The sequence below is a fragment of the Synchiropus splendidus genome, chromosome 9 (assembly GCF_027744825.2).
Source record: "Synchiropus splendidus isolate RoL2022-P1 chromosome 9, RoL_Sspl_1.0, whole genome shotgun sequence".
NCBI lineage: Eukaryota > Metazoa > Chordata > Actinopteri > Syngnathiformes > Callionymidae > Synchiropus > Synchiropus splendidus.
Genome location: NC_071342.1, coordinates 18,477,864 through 18,493,639, shown reverse-complemented (window position 1 = coordinate 18,493,639; position 15,776 = coordinate 18,477,864). Strand labels below are relative to the sequence as shown.

Below are 15,776 nucleotides of genomic sequence, written 5' to 3'. Positions count from 1 at the left end.
GACCGCGCATGATTCACAAAGACTCATCAAGATCAAGAGCTTCGCAGCACGGATTCCAGGTGTGTCACGACAAAACGTGGAAGCGTTTCTGACTGAAACTTTAAAAATGAATCGGTTATTACTTCCACAGTTAGTAGTGAGAGTAACATATGTCTATTACCTAGTGTCACCTGGTTTAACAACAATACATGGACCAATTCCACAAAAACGATTTGACCACTGCACTATTAGCTCAGTAATACAAATGGAAGAATAATACCACTATTTTGAGGCAGGAGTACTTAAATGGTGAACTTCGGAGGTAGCGTCTGGGCATCGCTAGCCTTATGGCGAAGATGAGTCATCAGGCAGGAGCAGCTTTCTGCAAGAGGGGGAGGGGAAGGATACAGAAACCTGGAGTGGTGGTTGACCAGCAGCAGCATCCTTTTCAAAATCTCTCCCTGGACTCCACTCACATGTAATTAAACTACCTATGAGGGCTGACGCCGTCACCTAGGGAACCATGTCTTAACTTCTTTGAGATGCCGTGTCATAGCGCGGCTTAAAATAGAGGCCATCTGGTCTTCTCCGACAGGACACCAGTTCACTTCATTGAAGTCGGAGTAAGAGACATTCAAAGGCACGGGGGAATACCAAAAAAGGACCACGGCAGTTTTATCAGTACGAGAGGAGTGTGCGAGCAGGCGAGTCCATACAGCAGTCGACCACTCAATGAAAGGCAAAGATAACAAGGCACTTTCTGTCTGTGTTTGGCTGATAAGAGAGACCTGGGAAGGCCCTTTTTTTATCTCAGGGTGTACCTCAACTTCAAAACAAAACATTGAAATATTGCTAAAAAAAAAAAAGAAGAAAGGGCAGATAAAAATGGTGACTTCCTGCCTTAACATAACTAAATGGTCATCTGTGTTTTAAAAATCAGTGCATCTCTATAAAAGAACATATTAGCAAATTTTGATTTAAACCTGGGAGGGAAAGATGACTTGTATATTACCCCATTAGAAAGTGACAAATTATTGCAATATTTACATGCAGCACTTAAATCTTGTAGCTAAGTGTCACTTCCAGTCGAGAGCATAGTCTGAGCTACCTTTATCAAGCAGAACAAAAGCTCATTATACCCTTAATATATAGGTTGAAATGACTGTTATACAGCTCTATACTCAACGTGAGACCACAATAAACAGCCATTGAAAGCTTCCAGGCATTCAGCTAATGAGAACTGGCTGCTTTAGAGCTAATTCATTTATAGATTTAACATTTTTCACAGCCGGCTGAGACATAGCACACTATCTAGTGGAAGTCCATTAGCGCATAAAAGTCACCAAGCGCTGACCTTTTCTCCCTCAGAAGCATTAGCAACCGTGGCACACTTTTAGATCACTCAAAATATGGATGTCATTGTGCTAACTAGGCTTTCCTCCGATCCTGATCCAGCCCATCTTCATGAATCAAAGTGTGAAACAGATCGGTGACAGAACGGAAGAGCTTCACGATAAGCACTAAAACGTCCCGAGAGTCAGGACAAGAGCGCTTCCTAAAAGGAACACATGCAATTTTAACTTCACTCAGACAGAGAAATGCGGCGCTCTCATGAATAGTTGTAGCCAGAAATGTTATATAATGTGCTTGCAGTTAAATTTATAATAAACGGTAGACAATTAATTTAATGTGCGAATGTCAGAATTAATTTTGAATATCGCTCGCACGATGGGGATTTGACTCGATCTTTAGTCATGAGCGCAGTGTATTGGTTTGTGGTGATGAAAAACTTGAGTCAAAGACAAAGCTGTCAATGTAAAGGCAAGGGTCCGGAAAAACTTGAGTCAAAGACAAAGCTGTCAATGTAAAGGCAAGGGTCCGGAATGACTTTTCTCAGCTGGGTAGCGTGCAAGGCTCAAAAAAGCTCCACCTCACTGAGGAAAGCCAGTTGGGATGGCTAACCCTGGGGAGGTTTTTCTAGGTATGTCCAACTAGGAGGAGGCCCTAGGGCCGTTCTAGGACATGATAAAAGAGGATGACCTAATAGCGCATCTGCATTTCTCTAGATGGGGATATGGTCATCTGAGTCGCTCTGCTTTTAACATAGGAAATTCTTCCAAGCACCAACATTTGTGGTACACCAGAGCTTAAGGTTCACCTGGTGGCACATAAACAAAGGACCAGAGAGCAAGGCCAGAACTTCTGTTTGTATCAGATCAATAATAATGGTTTAAAATAAATCCGGTACAGTCATGTGGTACAAAAGTAAAAAGGAAGACAACATGAAGTGAATTTCTTTTTCCAGCATCACACAAGTAAGTCCTCACTATCAGGGCTGGACAAACAAAACCAATTATCAGGCCGCCACCTCAAACAGCAGCAGTCAAATATTTGGTTTGAGATAAGAAGCCTGATTGCAGGTTATACGGTGCAGCGGCGGTATCTTATCTTTGCTGCTGAATCCATGTCTATTGCTCCAAAAACAGGAAGACGTCTGACAAAAGTATTTCACGTGATGGCAAGAGCTGGACATGAAAAATGTGTGGCACGAGTGTGAAACTGCTCCATGTCAGTTACTCTTTCATTTTTCTCTTTTGTCTTCTCACCATGTGGCTCAGCTGGAGTGAAGTCAAGGCTTCACAGGAAACCAAATCAATTGTTGAAGTGGGATTTAAGGCGGACAGCCAGGGACACACAAGTTTAACGCAGCGAATAATCCCTCGTGTTAGCCTCGACGTGACCTTCCCCTGAGTCAGACTGAACCGGAGCCTTCACACTGGAGTCGAGTCTCAAAGAAAACTTCTGGCTTCCAACCAAACTTCAATCTTGAGTTCAGCCCTTTGGTACAATGATACTTCTATCCTGTGAAGGCAGGCAGAATTGATGCCAACATCAAAAGCTATTTAAAATTATAAACCTGATATTTCCTGAGGCCTCTGAGATTTGAAAAGAATAAGATGGAGAAGTGATGATTATACTCCAGAAGAAAAGAATGTGCAAGCACCAAAGGTTTACTCTTCGTTTGATGCCTTGATTTGCAAAGCTAGTAAAACTAATTCATAACTGTTAGAAAGCAAACATAAATCCAGACTTGCAGCTTGAGTCTCAGATTTCTGGATGAAATCATTTGGGGTAAACAACCTCAGATCACTGTGACACCCTGAGCTTCAGGAGGACACTGTCATTAGAGCTCCATTTAAGAACTCCTTCGTGAACATCTGTGTATATACAAGTAAAGTAAACGCGGAATACTTATCACGTACTTGCTAATATACTCAGACATTTAGTTCTCACCCAAGGTTCACTTTTCCTCCTGCAAGAGCACTTACAGCCTCTATTACTGAGCTATTTATAAGACCGCAGCAACATCTTGAACACTCAGTGACAAAAAACACAGTGTACTGCCTGAAGTTATTAAATTATTACAATGTGAGAATAGCCATATAAAATACATGCTGCCTCAACAAAGAGATTCCTAAGTGATTCCCCCTGGTCAACATGCCCAGTCCGTCCCATGTCCTCGCCTCAATGCCCACCATTCGTCAGAGGCACAAAGCTGAAGAGACTTGAAGGATGGAGGACAAGTATTCTAGCATCGTGAAGGAATGAAATGAACGTCTGTGTTTGTGCAGAGAAAAGGAAAAAGCTTTTAGTCCTTTCAATGTATTCCGCGCTTGTACTCTGTAAGAAATGTGGTCAGGGTCTTTAAGGAGCGCAATCTGTATATCAGATGCAGGAGAAGAAACCCATTTTCCCTGAAGTCAGCCACCGTGACAGAAGCCACTGCATTGTGTTATTTAGTGAGACCTGTATTTGTCAAGACCAAGTTGCATTACTTATTCCACAGCAGTTCAACTCCTTTTGGTCACATTTAATTTAGACATTGCTTCCGTGTTAATAATTTTGATTTTTTATCACTTTGTTTTGTCATATATACTGTATATACAATATATATAATCTAAACAATGATTATTACCATGGGAATATAGAAGAGCTCACACAATACGCTTTCGTCCCGATCCCATTTTGATTGTGAATTCATGCGATTCTACCATTTCATACTACTGATGGTTGAAATATTAACATAGCAGAAGCTGAATCATGCACTTTATAATGCAACTTATACAGTTTAGAAATACACAAGGCAGTTAATACGCAAAGGCAAGGAGCAAGAACACCTTTTGTCAGTAAAACTTTGGGGTTAAATTGCAAGACTATGCGGATCCAGCAACAAGTCCTCTGGGAAAGTTTTGAGTTGTAGGTTGATTCAGGTTTGAAAATGTAAGTTTGCCTCGAATAATGAGAGGATGTTTAAGAACCTGTCCCCGATACCTATTAGCAATGTACCCAGGCAGAAACGGATATGCCCCCAGTTGAAGTGTGAAAGAATTATGCTGGGGAGAAAGAAATTATACTTAATAAAAAAAAACTGTTGGGCCCTTATATGTCCACTATTTTTAAGAGACTTTTGCAATTTGATATCACTTTTTTTTACAAAATTGCACCTCTCAAGGCCAGAAATAGCAGACTGTCTCGTGATATTTCAGCCACACTTTGCCATAAAGCGGCAAAAAATTAGGGCAAGATAGTTATTTTAACTGGCAATGTTTTGGATCAAAAAGGAGAAAAGATTCAGAAAGATGTCAGAGCATGGGAAGATGAGAAGAGCGCAGGTTGAGGGGGTGAAACGTAGGTGGTCTCTTTGAAGATCGGATGGAACGAGTGAAACAGAGGTTAATCTGCTGTGGCGGCACCTGAAGGCGGAAGACAAAAAGGACGCTACTCTATAGAGTTTTCTTCTTACATTCCATTAAATCCTGGAGGATGGAAAAATATCATCCCTAAAACTACAGTGAATGTGGAAGCAGATTATCTGTAATATGTTTTTAAACTAATCACAGAAAATGTGGGACGTTTCACAGTGGAAGAGAAGAGTTCTTCCTGGATTACCAAAGAATTACATGTCAAACTGCTTATGCCGAGCTGATGCCTGTTTGCCAATTTTTGCATGAATGTTTTCGGTTTTAAAGTGGAAAAAAAACGAGATGTCGCAGTGTGAGTAAAGAGGTCTTGTTACCAGGGCACTACTTTTGAGTGGGTGGTTTGGCACAGTATTTAAAACACAAATTTTGCATGAGGAATTGTGTTCCGGCAAGCAACACACTCCACATGTCCCACAAAAAAAAGGCAGACACTGCCGAGCACAGTGCTGATGGTCAACTATACTTCCTCTGGCCTGGCCGGAGACAGTGGAGAGCGGCTGTTGTTTCGGTTCTGCCAAGCTCGACAAATGTTTTGTTCAACTTTGTTCTTAGAAGGGATGAGGTCAGCTGTTTTGTTTGAATGTGCACAAAGGCAGCAGCATGTTTACAGTCCAAACTGAAGCAGAGGAGTCATTTCTCACCAAATTTATCAACGAAACACAAATGTAGAGACATGACTGCCGGTGTGGCGTTTGATTGAATATAAATACATTATTAACACGCTATAATAGCTTTTCCAAACTCACTCCTTCATTCACACATCTTTACTACATGTATATTATGACAATACAGAGCTATAAAGTCTTATTTTATCATGCTGAAGAAGCTGACTTCCTTGCTCTGCTGATTTGTGCTTTCCCTGCGAAGCTAGTGAAATATTAAAATGAAACTTCCTGCTACATTTATTCCGGCTGGATCCAACGTCAGCATTGTGTCTAGGGTCACCGGCTCTAAAGATAGAACGACTCAGAGCGACTCGAAGGTTATGACTGGGCTTTAAAATCCTATTTAGGAGGATGGTCGGCCTGATCTGCTGAGTCTTTCGGCGAGAGAAGGATAGTAGGAGCTAAAGCTCCGGTGGAAAACCCTGTTGAAAGCCATCAATCTCGACTCTGTGCTACAAAGAAGCCACAGCTATGAAAGGAGATAACTAGAATATCGGCATAGAGCACTTTGAGTGCTTCAAAATATAGCAATATTATGCTATCTCTGTTGATGAACGTTACTGTATCATTACTCAGGGAAGGAGTTTGCATGCCAAATCATTTGTTTTTAATCTGATATTACTTGGCAAAAACAAGGTTGAGTCATTTTGTTAATATGAAACTCTTGCAACAGTGAAAGCCCAGGAGTGATCTGCTCATCTAAACGATTCTATATTAAGAAACAGTGGCATAAGGGTCATGCACAACGTGGGAATATTGATTTGTGTTTATGCACAAGACAGTTAATGAGATTCCTCAGAGATTAAAACGAGTCCTTCCGGAGCACACCTCCACCAAGAATCACTCTTATCTATTATTTGCAGTCTCTACCGAGAGACAAGTCAACAACAATAAGATGACATCCCCTTCAGCGATGCAACGTATCAAAAACACACAGGCAATATCAGAGCGTGCAACATTTAGAGCTTGCAAAGATTATGTAAGCCCTTTTAAAACTGAACGCTATTCATCTTTCAAAACCCAGATGGATTGTGCAAGCATGAGTCTAAAAGCAAAGGGATGAAGGGGGACGGCCTGCCAGACATCTGCGTTGACCTTGAGGGATTTTACACATCTGAACATCTGGAGCTCATGGGAAGTCACTGGAGACCTGAGTTCTGATTGATTGACACAGGACTGAAGTGCCCTTATCTGTCAACATTTGGCACAACCCATTGCTTTTGAACAAAGGCTGACGTGAAACTGTTTTTCAGAGTAGCAAAAATAGATGGAGACTGATAAGAAAACAACATAGCTGCGACTATTAGATTTCCTTCCAGCTTGATTCTGCTGTTCGTTTTGCTTTTGTTATTTGTCCCCAAACCATTAATTGGAATCAGACATGTTCCCTCGGTACACTGCGTATTCTCCCAGAAATCACTGCCTTTTTATCACTACTATTATTAAAATCATACATGCTATTAAGAACCAACCCCATGACCTATTGAAATACGTACAAGTCCTGAGGAACTTTTTCCCAACAATCTTTGTTCAAATATGACTGACTTGAGTTGAGTCTGGTTCTACACAGGTTTTTGCTAGAATACATTGCGTGTCTAAGAAACACATTCTCACTCTGAAGCCATGACACAATGACGGTTGTCAGGTGACTTTCTCGAATTACGTAGAAGTCAGCATTTCGCGTCGCATGCTAATCATACAAGAGGCTTTTAAGTGAATGAAACGTTTCCTAGGATATTCCCGACATTGGGGAAAGGCGGTACCTCATAAGGCTCCAATTCTTCAAAAATATCACGTCACTTTGTATATAAGGTACATCATGTGACCATGACCTTGACTCAGTATGCCACATTTCCAGCACCATGAGACAAGCTCATGGACAAAGAAGATACTATATTTTCAAAGTAAACATCAAGTATCATCTAACATTGAGCACAAATCCTACCCTCATCCAAACCCCCGCCATCCTCCTTGTATAACAGGAAAAGAGAAAAAGCCCTACCTAAAGATATCACTATATGACGTCCTAATGGCACGTGATTCTTAGTGATAGTCACTCAGACATTGCAATGCTGCCGTCCAGTATTAACATGACATATGGAGGCTCTGAAAGCAGACTGATTAAATCCACTGTTTGTCTGTAAACAACCAGAGCTTTTCATGAGAAGTGTCCTCATATTTCTAGGAAAGTAACCCGAGTGGAAACAGGTTTCTACTGGAATCAAGTGAAGAACCAGATTCATGTTCTTTTTCCCAAGAATTTTCATACAAGGAATCTGACTGTGGCTTCATTCACTCTCCTTGCAACATGACATGACAAGAGCAACAACATTAGGCCTGCGGAGGCGTAATATTTACCCAATTATATAAATGATATCAACATGTAATGGAAAGGCACGGGCGCTAGTGGTGGGATGTGACGGATAGCTGATCACAACTGGAGCATGTAATTTTGTGTTTTCATCATAACAGGAAAGGAATGATGCCAAGTCGAAAATGCTTTCCCAGCGCTCCCCACAGTCATCCCTGGCTTAATGTGTCCAGATGACAAACGAGTGGAGTCTACCATCCAAAAACTGACATCACCAGTTTTTGTGTGTATCCAGCACCATTTTCTGCTGGCCACTGCATTATTTGTACAAAAGGAAACTCATTGCAGTGAGGAAGGTTGAAACATCACCACTTGAAATGGGACATATCTATCTATGCATTAGAAATGAACCCATTCCAACCATCACGGTACGGGACAAGGTTGTGAAACCAAATGCAACAAACCAGGCCTGTTTCATTTGTGCACCTTGAAGACGGACTCTACGTGAGAGTGGTCACTCTGCAGCTAATCTCAGCCACATGTGAAGGCTTGCTCCTTTGAAAGGAATACTTCGCAGTCATCTGAGTTAACTTTTTAATATTCAGCAATACAGGATAAAAATAAAAAAATAATAACAGGAGACGCTGATCACGTTGACCCTATGTAATTACAGCTACACTGCTATTACAGTGCCGAGCTTCAACTGGCTACTAAAGAAGAGCCCCGTGTTAATAATGAAATGTGAAGTAAAGACGTCACACAATGACAGACTGTATTAAAGGATTAACCTCAGTCTGCTGTTACAGACAAAAGATATGCTCTATAAAGAGTGAGTAACCGAGGATGACAGGGATATCTATAAGATTAGAGCTAAAATAAGGGTCAAACATAATAAACAAATGCCAATCGAAACACACAAGTAAACTACTCGAGTATAAAAGTTGGATCAGGTAGTAATACTTACTCTATCATACCATGCTAAACCCTGTCAATAATACATCAACTAATTCATGTTTTCATTTGACGTTCTCACTTTCTGGGTTTAAGGTTCTCTAAGAGCTCCATTCAAGTGCTTCTCACTAGAAAGAAGCTTTGCATGCGACCTTGTTTGTTGATACCCCTCCGCGCTGTTGATAAACAGTGATAATCTTAATGCCTGGCCCTGCTTTTAAACGCAACACATTCAACTGTCTTATATTTGACTGTCAGCATCCATGGCAGGTGTCACAGAGCTGTTGTAATAGGTTGAGGTACATCCCATTCATAGCTCCTGTCCTGCTGTCTGTGTGGGCCAATGGAGCTTACCGGAATGCAAAATGACTTGCGGTGTAGGCTGTGTAAAGGCAAAGACCAGAAAGGGGACGAGCAGACAGTTCAGACTGCTTAATCCGTGATTAGACAAGTGGGCAGGGCATGAAGCTCAATGCTATTTAAGAGTTGAAACTGTCAGGGAAGTCATGCCCTCAGCTAAACTGCCGCTATCCTAAATAACTGAGCCACTGATGGGACCAATATACACCCGCTGTTCTACAATATCCTCGATAGAAATTAAAATAATCCCAGTAAACAAGTAAGAAACAAGCAGCAATAATAAGAAACCAAGCTTCATAGATGCCAAGTGAATTTGAGTATTGGCGGATGCTTGCTTGCACCGACTCACACTTCAAGCTTGAAATAAATGAACATCCTCTCTTTCCAATATAAATGATTTCAGCGAGTATAATTTGTGTCGTCCGACGCCACAGAGCCTCATGATCAACTTTGTATTTTTGAAGGCTTTTTTAGCACAAAAAAATCGGAATTGACAGATACGACTTTTCTCCCACTCTTCTTCTCCTTTTGAAATTGCAAAGCAGGTTCTCTCATCGACGTCGACTGTTGAAAAACAGAGGCAGAATTTCTGAGCTATGGCCCAAATACACGATTTTGTTACGGTCAACTTAACTAACTTTTTGCAGTAAAATTGTTTTGCGATGACACCACCTATCAATTGATGGGATAAATTATTCCCCTAATCTGTGTTCCTTCAAGTCAATCTTCTGGCTCATTGTAAAAGCATGCTCTCTAATTCAGAGCTGTCCAACTACAACATTGTCTGAAATAATGGTAGAAATAACATGGAGAGTGCGAGATGTTAAACACTTTGGGTGTCATTCCAACACATTTCATGTGCTGACTTCATCCTCCTCCCTGCATCAACGGGTTTTCTCCACTTATTTCTTGGCAAGTGAAGCTGAGCAGAGACCCTAGTATCGACTCACACAATGCTCTGGCTTGACTCCAGTGCTGAGGTCCAGGCAGGGGAAGAAATGTTTTCCCTTCATGACAAATTCAACATGAGCCTGACCACTCTCTGCAAAGCTCCTAGCTTACTTAAACTTTTAAACATTGTTCTCTCTGCAGGTCTAACAAAGGTCTGCGCGCTTGTGTCCAGCAGGTTTGTTGGTCAACAACAAAAGTGTGAGGAAAAAAAGACAGAGGTGGAGTTTACAGGCAGTGTAGATTCAGCTCCGAAAGAATGTGAAACCTCCCCAAGGAAATTCCTACTTCAGGAAGGCAAGGGAAGGAAACCAAAAGATTTTGACACATTTCAGGCAGTGGGAGTGAGTATGAAAAAAAGACACTGCAGAAGGTGCCGATTGACACTTGTGAAACCTTGAGAACAGCTTGCAACATGCAAAAGAGGCAAGTCATGGATGCAACTGCAATTTCATTCGGTGTCACAATCATGAAGGAGGCAGGACACAGCGTATGAGACCTTGTTTATGATTCCAAAAAGGAAGAAGAGGATTAAACTGCCGGTGTCTGTGTGCAGCATCTGATTACTCGCTGCAATGACGGCTTTGTTTCCTGTTATGAAACCCGATTATTGCCAATACTATGCCACAGATGATGAAATATAGGGTTAATGGAGAATGATAAGGGGCGCATCACAAAATATTTAAACCAGACACAGCTCGGATCAGAGAGAAACAAACACTAATTTAAGCACAGTTCACATCCATTGGTGAATAACTGCGGGATAAGGTCATGCTGGGACTCAAATTGACGGGAAGATAAACACCAGAGACGAGGGAAGATATGACGTTTATGGGTTTTTCTTTAATACCGGGATTACACTGAGCCTGTGAGCCGCATCGGAGATGAATTTAGCTAAATACCCTTGTATTGAGAATGAGCTGAAATGTAACTACATTTACAAATCTTGCTATTCCTCCCACCCACAAAAACAACCCAGAAAAATGTGTGCTATCAGGACAAGAAACATGAAATGAATTACAGATCAATGGAAACGGAAACTGAAAGAAATAAAGATTGATTCAAGCCGAAGTCAAAAAGAATGACGCTAACTACATAATGTAGCACAGAGATTGTTCATGGACATGGTGTGAAATATTCAGTGAATTTACACCAGCAACACCCACCCAGACAACATTTGTTGGAATGTCTCACAACGCCTTCCCACACTCTTTGCTGTATTCAATTTGACTATAGGGCAGGAGCACAATAAATGTCAAATTCCTCTCGACAACGCATCTTTTCACAAGAGCAAAGTATCCATCTTTAACCTGTTACGCCACTGCGCTCGAGCCATGAAAGAGGTCAGTGTGTCAATTGAGAGGAGCAGTTGAACATTCATAACAGGCTCATCACTCTAATAACCTGAGGATGACATCAAACAGGGAGGACCCTTCACATCGAATTAAAGGAGAAGGACAGAGGACGCTTTTTGTGTTACAGTGGATTGCAAAGCCATGAGCTGTAGAATGCCACTGCAAGTAGCACTTAAAGATGAAGGAAAGCCATCGACTAACTTACAATGATGTACTCCAGTTACAGCTTGCCATGATAAAGAACAAACCCCTATGTATCCTATTATATTAACAGTCAAAATGAACACAACAACTACATGGTCATACAAACCAAAATCACAAAACAGCTACGCTATTACAGCTCATTAAGTTGATATTGCTGTGTAATGCCACACACTCCTGTGGCGAAAAGACACAGCTGCACGGGCTAAATCCCTAAATCGGGCCACGGTCTGAGCTGCATGAGCGGCACCTCTCAAACCAGCCTACGATACACTGTATAACAAGACACAGGGCAAACAAGGGTCAGCGATAGGATGGACAAATTACCGCTGTGAACACTTGAAACTACACAACAAGAGGAGGAGCACATGCATGACTCAACTCGCTTGACACCTGCCATTTTACTTGGCTGCTTCACAAATGAAGCGGATATCACGTCCGGCGCTAAGACAAGGAAATGTTTTATTCAACACCCCAGACTCATGTATAATCCATCCACACCCCCATTCATCTTTAATACACACTTGTATGTTAAGAGCAAGATGTGAGCAATGAACTGGCACAGTAATATTCTCGTCACTTCCACCTCATCATCAGTGATCTGAAATCACGGTAAAATGAAGCGACCAGAAGCCTGAGCGCTAACGCATAACCACATTTGCAGATTACATGACCATACATTAGCTTCATCCAGCTGTGACAGTATGTGATGAAATCAAACCTTGAGAGGGAATGTTAAAACACTGGCAGAAGAGTTATCGTTGACGTTTTTAAATAAGTAAGTACTTTCTGTTTTATACAGTGGATGTATATATATTTGTTCCATACATGCATGAGTTAGCACAAAACAGAGAGATGTATGAGGCTACACAACCATCGTGACCGAATAGATCAGACTAAAGTGAGATGCAACATTTGCCAAACAAATTATTTTATTTCAGCGGTTCTGTTTTTTTTAATAAAAACATACTTTTTACTCTTTTTTATTTCTATTTACAGCCCTACAATCAGACGTGACTGTCAACCCATACACGTCACATGCTGACTAGTCGACAGACCTTTGCGATAGTCGGTGACAAGTCGACAATTTAAATTGTTGTTAGTCGTAACCCATGTCAATAGTGAGTCTAGAGCAGACCTGGGCAAAGTGTGGCCCGGGGGCCAAATGCGGCTGGAGTCAGAGTATATATAACTATAAAACTTACATTGTTGTTGTCGCTGACATTTTTTCCGTATGCATTGTTTTTTCATTATGATGCAACTGAAACATAACTTTCTCATTGGATTATTTTTCGTAAATTTTTCGAGTATTTTTGTCACCTCAAATACACTAGAATTAAAAGTAGATTTTGACCAACTATTATGAGCATTTTTAAGTGTCGTTTCATAATCACACATGATGTCATCACTTGATTTTTATTTTCAATTTTCTCTTAGCCTCCATTCTTTGGGTTTGCCGGCCCCTCTCAATGGTATAACTAACCTGGCCCCATAGGAAATTTGAATTGCCCACCCCTAGTCTAGAGCATATCAAGACTCTTCTATCTGGCTGGGAAAGACTGACATTGGAAAAGGAATGAGGCACAGAAAATGAAATGCCCATTCATGTATCAAATTCTCTGCATCACAAGCAAGTTATTTTTCACCAGCAAAAACTGAGCAATACCGATTTGACCGTCAATAAGTCAAACCTGTGTGTAATACATTATTCTGCTCAGCGTAAATTACAGCAATGATTTCATGAGATCCAATAGCGAGTCCCACGGTGAGCATTTGGACAAGAATAAATGGAGGAAGCCGTAGTCATTGCATTATCAATATCTAACTAATGAATCCCAAACATACCCACAGGATGCCGGCAGCCTCAAACACTGATGTCAAATCAGTTCCGTCAACATTAATATTCAATGAATTGCATTAAAGTAAGTCAGTAAACAACCTGGAGTGTGGAATTAAAACTGAAAGGGTTCACACTAAACGTTATCCATCCGTGTCTGCAGCACAACTGGAAGAAGCAGCAGAATATGACTGAATAATAGGGCGGCAACAGCAATGACAAGTCACCGACTATCTTTAACAACTAGTGAGCTTGACTCTTGTGAGTACTGAGATTACTAGTGTTGTAAATAGTGGTTAGAAAATGCATGTAAATTGCTGCTAAGACCGAATAGAACGGTAATTGAATAGTAACAACAGGTCCCGGAGCCTCAGCATTTAATTGTTTCTAGTCGACTATGTTGACTTGTTGTTTTAGAAGAATACCGAGTACATAAACATCTTTGAAGTTTTAAAAGACTCTCATCACTTTGTTGACACATGACTGGTTCTAAATCGCTATTCAGTCACGAGCAAAAAGACGGCGATGAGATGAAAAATAATTGCATCATGTGTGTTCTTTCACATGTGATGCTTGATTCTCACAGCAGTCACCACATGCAGGCAGGGACTGGAGGAAGCGGCCCTCCCCCCTACAGGCCCACTTCTCTCCCAGTGAGTGGAGCAGATCTAGGTCAAAGCTGATTAATGTACCCACAGCTCCCGAGAGCTTTCTGGTCAGTTGGCAACACAGAAAATACTACAGCTACAGTCAACACCGAAACACTACAACATGGCTGACTTTGACTAAATAGGCACACATGACTTGTGTAAACACACTTGTCTGTTCACAAGGTCGGATTTGTTGATAGACAAATCTGAGGTAGACAATTCCTTATGAACATAAACAGAGTTTTTTCTCATGATTTTAAAGGAGCTGTGTCACAAGAATTTGCTCCCACTGTTGTGTTATGTACTGTGAGGATGGAAATAGACACTTGTATTTATAGACAGTTGTTGCTTTTGAGTGACATGCATTCCATGAATGGATGCAAGCACAGGCCTGCGAGGACTCTTTAACAACTGGAATTGTAACATGTAACACACGCATTACACAGTAGTTACGCACAACTTTCCCAGCGCTGGTGATCATAACGGTCAGTTGTGTTCGTCATAAATCAATAACACTTGATAAGCCAGCGAAACGAAGGAGTGACAGCAGTATTTTAGAGACCGGGAGCAGCACGTAATAGCTTCGTTCGAGGATAACAGCAAAAAAGCAGCTGCTATGTGACATTTACAGCAGTGTTGTTTTTTAGTAGCTTAGCATTAGCCACCTAGCAAGTTAGCTCACAGACATGCACGGCAGCCTGTCTGTCGCTCCGGACAGCGAGGGCGTTGTTTACCCCACGAGAAGCAACTTTGTGGTCATAAAAAAAACACCAACCTCGGAACGCAGCTCGGAGACGATCGGTCTATCTCCCAGGTAGCGAAGAGATTCATGGGCACGGGCATGGTGCCGGAGCCCGAGCCCAGAACCACAGCCCCGGCGAGGGCTCCGGCAGGCAGCGCCGCCGGTGCTGCTCCGCCACCGCCGCCGCTGCTCGGGTTCAGGAAGGCGGCCCGGACGCCTCCTCGCTCTACAGCCGCCGCCATCATCACCTCCACCGCCGAGGGAGCAGCTCTAGCTAAGTGTCGGTCTAAGGCGGGCTCCGCTGTGCTCTTGTGTGCCTGCTCCTCCAGACTCCCAGCTCCTCCACACCGACCGGAGATGCTGATGGAAGGGGCGGGGCATGTCGCTGCCGGTGGGGGGTAGCACCTCCCCGATAGCAGGGGGCAACTCAGTAAAGCGAACATGTACCACACTGACAACGATCAGCCAAAAAAAAAACGTTTCTCGAACGGGCCCTTGCATCCACTCAACTGATCAGACTGAACAGGAAAATCACTGGGCCACACTGAAATAGTCAGCGAGTGAGTCACGGCAGGTCGAACCTGATCCAAAAACTTTCCTTTTGCCTTTGATGTCGTTTCCACGAACACGCGTACCGTCGCGACGCTTTGATTCCAGACGCTAAACATCTTTCATGCAAGCATATGATCGATCCAAGATTAAAGTTTGTTGTGCTGTTACTTGTAAGTAACACCCACATCAGAGATTTTACAGTTTTAAACTATTAGTTGTGGAAATATACTTGCCATAAAAAGTAATAGTACTGCATTACATTAGAAACACCAAACTTTCAAAGATGGCATTATCTATAATGCATTGTAATTACACCTTAATACCTACATTATGACAACAGATCAGATGAAAAATACTTACCATTAATACACACGGAAGGTTAGACGATTGAATACATGTTTATTTGAATGTCCACTAACACAACTTTACGCTTTTGACAAATTGACGTTTGTACTATCCTTA

At 41.8% G+C, this 15,776-nt stretch overlaps 1 protein-coding gene across 2 annotated transcripts in view; it reads right to left on the bottom strand.

Moving 5' to 3' along the window:
* Positions 1-15,260, bottom strand: part of zmp:0000000755 (phosphofurin acidic cluster sorting protein 2) — a 41,366-nt gene extending 26,106 nt beyond the window's left edge. The window contains exon 1 of one of the 2 annotated variants that reach the window (XM_053874456.1): positions 14,796-15,260. In XM_053874456.1, coding sequence (XP_053730431.1) covers positions 14,796-15,205 — 410 coding nt within the window. In that variant the 5' untranslated portion in view covers positions 15,206-15,260. The remainder of the gene's footprint in view (positions 1-14,795) is intronic. The other variant, XM_053874457.1, reaches the window with a different exon arrangement.
* Positions 15,261-15,776: the final 516 nt, after the last annotated feature.